This window comes from Etheostoma spectabile, unplaced genomic scaffold (assembly GCF_008692095.1).
Source record: "Etheostoma spectabile isolate EspeVRDwgs_2016 unplaced genomic scaffold, UIUC_Espe_1.0 scaffold431, whole genome shotgun sequence".
Classification (NCBI taxonomy): Eukaryota; Metazoa; Chordata; class Actinopteri; order Perciformes; family Percidae; genus Etheostoma; species Etheostoma spectabile.
This window is the reverse complement of record NW_022605607.1, coordinates 298,593-308,436: the sequence shown is the minus strand read 5'-3', so window position 1 is coordinate 308,436 and position 9,844 is coordinate 298,593. Positions and strand designations below refer to the sequence as shown.

General features: G+C 45.3%; 1 protein-coding gene across 2 annotated transcripts in view; it reads left to right on the top strand.

Annotated features, from left to right (window-relative positions):
- Nucleotides 1–9,844, top strand: part of igsf9b (immunoglobulin superfamily, member 9b) — a 101,907-nt gene that overhangs the window by 6,477 nt on the left and 85,586 nt on the right. For both annotated transcript variants that reach the window (XM_032511658.1, XM_032511659.1), the window contains exon 2: nt 8,658–8,753. In XM_032511658.1, coding sequence (XP_032367549.1) covers nt 8,693–8,753 — 61 coding nt within the window. In that variant the 5' untranslated portion in view covers nt 8,658–8,692. The remainder of the gene's footprint in view (nt 1–8,657; nt 8,754–9,844) is intronic.

Genomic DNA, 9,844 nt, shown 5'->3' with positions numbered 1-9,844 from the left:
ACCCGAGGGACACGAGAGGGTCCCGACCGTGAAGACAACACCAGGGTTAAAACGTCTCATCACAGCGTCATGTGACGTCATCACCAGGTTTTTATCGGCTTTAAAGCCGTTGGATGGAAACGCACTTTCACCAGATTTCATTCACATGAGTTTTTTTAACTGAACTTCAGATAATTCGATTGACACGAGGAAGGAGACTTATCTAGAGACACGCTCGTTGCGTTTCACTGAGCCGAGCTCCGCGTTGTGTCCCGTGGTCTGTGGCTTCTGTGAAATGTGTCACGACCTGCCGGCTGTGCAGCCAACCAGCCGTCCGCGTCGTCTCCCCCCCAGCGTTTCATTGGCGGAGTCATCCGGCGCGCTCGGTGACTTCGTCTGCGAGTGATTGATCGCCGCACGGCCCGATGACAACAGTGTCCTTGAGTTGTCTCCTCGATTTGATCTCTAATTCAATTACGCCGTTAGCACTGGCAGCAGCTCGGCGGGATTAGTCAGGGTGTTAGAAACCTTCCAGACCAGGAGGCTGAGGCATGACTACATCTAAAGCAATTAGTGTCATGGAAATCCAGTCACACATCGGACCGGTGAAGTGTGTCCAGACGCGTATCGCACAGCTAAATGCAGGAAATCCTCGAGTGAAAAACTTTTTCTTAACCCTCGTGTTGTCCTCGGGTCAAATTGACCCCTTTTTCCAGTATCAGTGTTCTTTTTAATTCCCCAAAATAACATGATTGATTCCAACGCTCTTTGCCAAGTACAAATCTCTACTTTCATTAATTTTGGGTCTTATTCATTTTTATAGCATTTAAAAAAACAATGGAAGTGTTGTTGAAATAGTATTGAGTAAAAGTTGACATATTCCAGTCTGTGATTATCATCAACATCCATTCCTTTAATTTTAGTCTCAATAATTCCTAATTTCTGCTTTTCTAACTCTTTCTAAACTTAAAAACGTTGATTAAAAGCGTTTTTGTGTCTAAGTGTTTACATGGAGATATGCTGCTCCATACACGCTAAAAGTAGTGATTATTTACATGCAGTCTGGTGGAGATATGCTGCTCTATACACGCTAAAAGTAGTGATTATTTACATGGAGTCTGGTGGAGATATGCTGCTCTATACACGCTAAAAGTAGGGATTATTTACATGGTGATGGTGAGTTTGGTTTCATTTCATGTTTAACAAAAAAATCTCTTCTTTTTAAAATCTCTATGTCTGTAGGGATCCTTTCCATAATGTCTGCAAGTGTCTAATATTATCACAATGATGTCAAAAGTACCGCTGCTTAGCTGTTTTTTACTTGTCACAGACACATAATCCATGTTCTGTTCTGTCTTAACCTTTTGAGCTCTTTTCTGAGGCCTTTTCTGTGGCAATTAAACGGCCCCTTTGCTCTGCTCGGCTGCTCGAGGAAATAACCTGTTTGTCATCGGTCTGCTCGTGCACCTGCGGACAAAGTTGCCCCCCCCCCCATCCCTCCATAAGTTGGCTAAGTCCGCGTCTGTCTGTTGCCACAAGCTATTAATTCATTGTGGATTCTGGTGTAGAGGCAGAGCCAAAGGGAAGTAAAGAGTAGTATTGGGCATTATTGGAAACGTTCCATAATTAAAGGTCCTCTAAGCAATTTCACCCGTTTTTTAGGCTAGAACATTTTTTGTCACATACCGCGAAAGTCTCACTATCTGCTAGCTGCCTGTCCCCTGAACACACTGTAAAAACATCTCCTCACTATCTGCTAGCTGCCTGTCCCCTGGACACACTGTAAAAAACATCTCACTATCTGCTAGCTGCCTGTCCCCTGAACACACTGTAAAAAACATCTCCTCACTATCTACTAGCTGCCTGTCCCCTGGACACACTGTAAAACATCTCACTATCTGCTAGCTGCCTGTCCCCTGAAACACTATAAAAACATCTCACTATCTGCTAGCTGCTGTCCCTGACACACTGTAAAAACATCTCCTCACTATCTGCTAGCTGCCTGTCCCCAGAACACACTTGTAAAACATCTCACTATCTGCTAGCTGCCTGTCCCCTGAACACACTGTAAAAAACACTCTCACTATCTGCTAGCTGCCTGTCCCCTGAACACACTGTAAAAACCTCTCCTCACTATCTGCTAGCTTGCCTGTCCCCTGGACACACTGTAAAAAACATCTCCTCACTATCTGCTAGCTGCCTGTCCCCTGAACACACTGTAAAAACCTCTCCTCACTATTGCTAGCTGCCTGTCCCCAGAACACACTGTAAAAAACATCTCACTTCTGCTAGCTGCCTGTCCCCTGAACCACACTGTAAAAACATCACTATTCTGCTGGCCTGTCCCCTGAACACACTGTAAAAACATCTCCTCTCTATCTGCTAGCTGCCTGTCCCCTGGACACACTGTAAAAACATCTCACATCGCTAGCTGCCTGTCCCCTGAACACACTGTAAAAACATCTCACTATCTGCTAGCTGCCTGTCCCCTGAACACACTGTAAAAACCATCTCCCACTATCTGCTAGTGCCTGTTCCCCTAACACACTGTAAACCTCTCCTCACTATCTGCTAGCTGCCTGTCCCCTGACACACTGTAAAAACATCTCCTCACTATGCTAGCTGCCTGTCCCCTGAACACACTGTAAAAACATCTCCTCACTATCTGCTAGCTGCCTGTCCCCTGAACACACTGAAAAAACATCTCACTATCTGCTAGCTGCCTGTCCCCTGAACACACTGTAAAAAACATCTCACTATCTGCTAGCTGCCTGTCCCCTGACACACTGTAAAAACATCTCCTCACTATCTGCTAGCTGCCTGTCCCCAGAACACACTGTAAAAACATCTCCTCACTATCTGCTAGCTGCCTGTCCCCTGAACACACTGTAAAAAACATCTCACTATCTGCAGCTGCCTTGTCCCCTGAACACACTGTAAAAACATCTCACTACCTGCTAGCTGCCTGTCCCCAGAACCCACTGTAAAAAAACATCTCACTACTGCTATCTGCCTGTCCCCTGAGCACACCGTAAAAACTCTCACTATCTGCTAGCTGCTGCCTGTCCCCTGAACACACTGTAAAAACCTCTCCTCACTATCTGCTAGCTGCCTGTCCCCTGAACACTGTAAACATCTCCTCACTGTCTGCTAGCTGCCTGTCCCCTGAGCACACCTGTAAAACATCTCACTATCTGCTACTGCTGTCCCCCGTACACCTGTAAAAACATCTCCTCACTATCTTCTAGCTGCCTTTCCCAGAACACACTTAAAAAACATCTCCTCACTATCTGCTAGCTGCCTGTCCCCTGAACCACCTGTAAAAAACATCTCACTATCTGTACTGCCTGTCCCCCTGAACACACTGTAAAAACATCTCCTCACTATCTGCTAGCTGCCTGTCCCCAAACACACTGTAAAAAAACATCTCCTCACTATCTGCTAGCTGCCTGTCCCCTGAACAAACTGTAAAAAACTCTCACTATCTGCTAGCTGCTGTCCCCTGAACACACTGTAAAAACATCTCCCATATCTGCTAGCTGCCTGTCCCCTGAACACACCTGTAAAAACATCTCCTCTACTGCTAGCTGCCTGTCCCCCTGACACACTGTAAAAACATCTCCTCACTATCTGCTAGCTGCCTGTCCCCTGAACACACTGTAAAAAAACATCTCCTCCTATCTGCTAGCTGCCTGTCCCCTGAACACCTGTAAAAACATCTCCTCACTGTCTGCTAGCCTGCTGTCCCCTGAGCACACCGTAAAACATCTCACTATCTCTTAGCTGCCTGTCCCCCGACACCTGTAAAAACATCTCCTCACTATCTGCTACTGCCTGTCCCCAGAACACACTGTAAAAAACATCTCCCTCACTATCTGCTAGCTGCCTGTCCCCTGAACACACTGTAAAAACATCTCCCCTATCTGCTAGCTGCCTGTCCCCTGACACACTGTAAAAACATCTCCTCCTCACTATCTGCTAGCTGCCTGTCCCCTGAACACACTGTAAAAACCTCTCCTCACCTACTGCTAGCTGCCTGTCCCCTGAACACACTGTAAAAACATCTCCTCACTATCTGCTAGCTGCCTGTCCCCTGAACACACTGTAAAAAACATCTCACTATCTGCTAGCTGCCTGTCCCCTGAACACACTGTAAAAACATCTCCTCACTATCTGCTAGCTGCCTGTCCCCTGAACACACTGTAAAAAACATCTCACTATCTGCTAGCTGCCTGTCCCCTGAACACACTGTAAAAACATCTCCTCACTATCTGCTAGCTGCCTGTCCCCTGAACACACTGTAAAAAACTTTTCACTATCTGCTAGCTGCCTGTCCCCTATTTGACAGGATCTGCTCATTACTCTTGCCATCATGTTGTTAAAATGACTGTGAAGATGGCCGCCAGTGATGTGCAATCGCTCCCATCATTTCTGTGACTGCTGGAGGTGAAACACGAATGATTAGACAGAAAAGATTTAGTCATTTATTTCTTCAAATCCATTATAAGAGTCCCTTTTTTCCCCCGAGACCCCCACTGAGTAAGTAATGTTGGCTCAGTGGGGGTAATCCTTTCCTCATTAACAAAAAGTCTGTCGTGCAGAAACTACCAACCTCAGCTTTTATTCGTGCCACCCTCCCCTCTTCAGCAGCTCTTACTCTAAAGCTCTAATGCGCTTTTGTCCCACTCCTCTTCACTTTGAATTTATTTATTTTTTTAATTATTGGGGACAGAAGAAGATCTACCGGTCACTTCTGGTTCCTAAGATCACCGATGGTCTGGGAGGCTGGGTCAAGACCGAAAGAACCAGATCCAGGGTACAAGAGGCCCGAAATTAGAGAGAGAGAGAGAGAGAGAGAGAGAGAGAGATAGATAGATAGATAGATAGATAGATAGATAGATAGAGATACTTTATTCATCCCACAATGTGGAAATTCCCTTGTTTCAGCAACATTTGTCTACAGTAAAACAACAGACAATGTGCAAAAAGTACTGAATGAATGTAAAGTGGTATTATATTGAAGATACTGTTGTGGTCATAGTACAAAAATGTTGCAATGTAAGTGAATAAGTGACGTGAAATTAAATAGAATAATATGTAATTAAACAATATAGCCATATTAAGTCACCAAAGTAATGATGACCACAGTAGAAACAAGTACTTGGAATGGAAAAATAAAATGGGATTCCGGGGCATCTCTCTTAGAGCTCGAGTGAGACGCTCAGTCATCTGTCCTTTAGTCTGCGCCCCTATTTTTCATGAGCTGAACTCAAAGGTCTGAGACTTTGTCCATGTACACTATGTAGTGCTCTCAGATATGGTTCACAAAACTGTCTATATCTGTGCTAGTGAGCACTTCTTCTTTGCCGAGACAATCCATCCACCTCACAGGTCATGGCGTGTCAAGATGCTGATTAGATGCAGGGTTATTGCACAGGTGTGCCTTAGGCCGGCCACAAGAAAAGGCCACTCTGAAATGGGCAGTTTTACTGTATTGGGGGGGTCCGGGAGGGGTCAGAAGACCTGTCAGTATCTGGTGTTAGGGTCAACATCTCTCTTCTCTCCTCTCCCTATCGCTCTTCTCTCTCTTCTTCCTATCTCTCCTCCTCTCTCCCCTCCTGTCTCTTCTCTCCCTCTCTCTCTCTCTCTCTTCACATCTCTCCCTCTCTGTCTCTCTCTCCCTCTTGTTCTCTGTCTCCTCTCTCTCTCTCTCCTCCTCTCTGTCTCTGTCTCTCCCCTCTCTCTCTTCTCCCTCTCATGTCTCTCTCTCTATCTCTCTCCTCCCTCTCTGTCTCTCCATCTATCTCCCCTCGTCTATCTCTCCTCTCTACTCTCTCTCTCTACTCTTCCTCCTCTCTCTCTCTCTCCCTCTCTCTCTCCCCTCTTCTCTCTCCTCTCTTTTCTCCTCTCTCTCTCCCCTCGTCTCTCCTCTCTCTCTCCCTCCTCTCTCTCTCTCTCCTCTCTCTCTCTCTCACTCTCTGTTCTATCTCTCCCTTCTCTCATCTCTCTTCTCTCTCTCTCTTCTCTCTCTCTCCTCTATCTCTTTCTCTCTCTTACCTGACTGCAGTCATGTCGTAAACAACTTGACGACTTGCTCACATTGACGATGGCGTCTGTTCACTTTGCAGAAGTGTTCTCTTCATGAATGAACCCTAACCCAATACAGTAAAACTACACATTGTAGAGTGGCCTTTTGTTGTGGCCAGCCTAAGGCACACCTGTGCGATAACCCTGCATCTAATCAGCATCTTGACACGCCATGACCTGTGAGGTGGATGGATTGTCTCGGCAAAGGAGAAATGCTCACTAACGCAGATATAGACAGTTTTGTGAACAATATCTGAGAGAAATAAGCCTTTTATGTACGTAGAAAAAGTCTTAGATCATGAAAAATCGGGGCAAAAACCAAAGTGTTGAGTTCTTAATTCTGTTCAGTATAGTTATATCAGCAGCTGATATCCAACATCATCTTGCTTTCTAAGAAAAGCCGCCCTCCTTCTAATATTACCTTAAGGAACTTAGAGTAATAAGCTGGTATTAGGGGTGCTGGATGGAGTGACTTAAAGGGGGGGGGGGGGGGGGGGGGTCTTCCATTGTGTTTGAAGGGCAACAACTTAAACGTGCGCCTCCAATCCAATTAAAGGGCAGAGGGCCTCATGATTTGCTGCAGCCCTTTGTGTTTTTGTCGTTCTTACACAATTTGTGTAAGTGGTTTCTTGTTTGTGGGCCTCATTAGGAGAAATAAATCAGAGGCTGGTGCGTTTGCGTGTGCTTTTTGTGCGTTTAACCATTGTGTTGTCCTCCCGGGTGGAAAAAAACGAACTTTTTTTCATTTTCGGACATTTTCGTCCATTTTTCAGACTTTTTTTTTAGTTTTCACTACCACCACCTTACTAGTTTTATACTTTTTGGAGTTCTTGGTCAATAACCCTCATTTATATAGAATTATACCTAATATTTGAGTTTTTAAAAAAAGCAGAAATTACAAATTATTTTGACTGATAGTTAAGATCAGAGGAATGAAAGTGATCAGTCGTATTTGCAAAAAGCGTTTTATGGAATCCAATGGTAGCCCAGAATGCACCTGAACACACCTCCCTGTAAGACCAGCACGCCCAGAATGCACCTGAACACATCTCCCTGTGAAGACCAGCACGCCCAGAATGCACCCTGAACACACCCCCTGTAAGACCAGCACGCCCAGAATGCCCCTGAACCACACCTCTTGTAGACCAGCAGCCCAGAATGCACCTGAACACACCTCTGTAGACAAGCACGCCCAGAATGCACCTGAACACACCTCCTTGTAAGACCAGCACGCCCAGAATGCACCTGAACACACCTCCCTGTAGACCAGCACGGCCCAGAATGCACCTGAACACACCTCCCTGTAACCAGCACGCCCAGAATGCACCTGAAACACCTCCCTGAAGACAGCAGGCACGATATCACCCGAACCACCTTACTGTAAGACCAGCACGTCCAGAAATGCATGGAAACACCCTCCGTAAGACCAGCACGCCCAGAAATCCCCTGAACACACCTCCCTGTAGACGCCAGCACCGCCCAGAAATGCACTGAACACACCTCCCCCTTAAGGACACAGCACGGCCCAGAATGCACCTGAACACAACCTCCCTGTAAGACCAACGCACGGCCCAGAACACCTGAACACAATCTCCCTGTAAGACCAGCACGCCCAGAATGCACCGAAACACACCGTCCCTGTGAACCAGCACGCCCAGATATGCACCTGAAGCACACCTCCCGGTAAGACCAATCATTCACACCCCGAATGCACCTGAACCACCTCCTGTAACGACACAGCACGCCGCAGGAAGCACGATTGAACACACCTCCCTGTAAGACCACCACACCCAGAATGCACCTGGACTGGAATTTGACAACTGTGTCGGTCTTAAACGAGCGATAAAGTATAAAACGAATTTCGAAGTCCAGCCCCAATGTCTTGAATCCAGGTTAGTTTACAAGCGTTGCCAAATGGCAGGACGCCACTTAAGTTGCTTTTTTAAGGAAGTGGTAATAAGATAACATCTGGAGTCATGGAGACACACCTTTCAACGCCACTGAGGTCACCTGTCAACTGCTGTTGGCCTATTTAGCGCAAGACGAGATCTTCTGGACGCTCTCAACCAATCACAAGCCTCAGGTTAATCTGTACACACAGTACAGGAGAGACTGGCACACACACACACACACACACACACACTTGGTTTCACACACACACACACACACACACACACACACACACTCTCGTTTCTCATACAAACACAGACACACAGACTCTCTCGGTTTCACACACACACACACACACACTCTCTCTCTCTCTCTCTCTCTGTCTCACACAGGCAGACACACACACACACACACACACACTTGTTGGAATAGTTTATTTGCTTTTAATCCAACTGCAGCTCAGACTGTAACATCTTTTTTCAGAGGATGAAATGTTTTAAAATGGTTAGTTAATAACCAAAAAGCGTCATGTGTAATGTTGTAGAGTTGCGGGATTAAGAGTTGATGTTGACTTGCAGGATTATATTTGTCTGATGCGGGGTGTGAGGGCTGTCCCCGTGCAGCCAGCGCTGACTCTGCGACTCGGTGTCAGTTGTGTGTTGTGTTGACGGGAGAACGGGATGTGTGGTCTTCTCTTGCAGGTCGGGAGATGTGTGGAGGCGTGTGACGGACGGCCATGGGACTGAAGAGACGGTGGCTTCAGGCTCTCACCGCTGCTGTAGCCATCTGTCTGCTACGTGAGTACGCCATCGCAAATATAGATCTACACATACACCTACAATACATTATAGATAGATAGATAGATAGATAGATAGATAGATAGATAGATAGATAGATAGATAGATAGATAGATTTCCCAATAAAATGGGAAATTATAGTGTTGCAGCAGCAAAATCAGTCACACAGCACAGAATATAAATATGAATGAAATACTAGGATACATTATACATGAAATAATATTTGACTATGTATACAAGTTGGGAATACAAAAATGTGCTAAAAAAGAAACTAGAACATATTCACATTTAACAAGCTGACATCAGAGAAGTTTTACTTTATTTAAAGAAACAAATGACTCAAACTGATTGATCCATTATCAAAATAGTTGGCGATCAATTTAATAGTTTTAATAGTTTAATTAGTAACTAATCGATTCATCTTTGGAACTGTAGACTACTTAATCTCTTAACACCTCACCTAAATTAATAAAAAGCCTTTTCAACTGATCACTGACTAAATGCGCCTTCATTTTCAAACTTTAAAGACATTTCCCAAAATGGAACAAGTCATCCACAGTCATCTTTTGAGCTCAGCATGGTCTCCACTGTGACAGGGAACTTAATATCTGAGAGTTGGGGACAAAAAAAAGACATTTGAGGACGTCGTCTTCGGACTTTGGGAAACACTGATACAGTTTTTTAACCATTTTGACAACAACTTGTATGGCAACCAGTTGGTTTCTTCCATTTGTCTCTGTTATATGTCTGCATAGCTTCACCAAAAGTTCATTGTTGACCAACTTCAACAACTATGTCCCTTGTTGGGATACAGCACGGCAAAGCACTTGGCATATGTTGCCTTTTAGCTGCCTACACGCAGTTTGAGTGACACTAAATCTGGCAGAGCTCCCATTTAGGAGAAAGTAAAGAGGAGGGGTTACAACATAGACATGAGTTGGCGAGGGAATGGGGCCAAAATCCAACTTAAAATAATATCTCTGGGTGTGGATTTAGATCAATCTGGGATTTATGCAACCCCCATCCCGAGGCACGCTTCTCTGTGTATATGCCTGTGTTTGTACGAGGGGGGGGGGGATTGATTGTGCTGG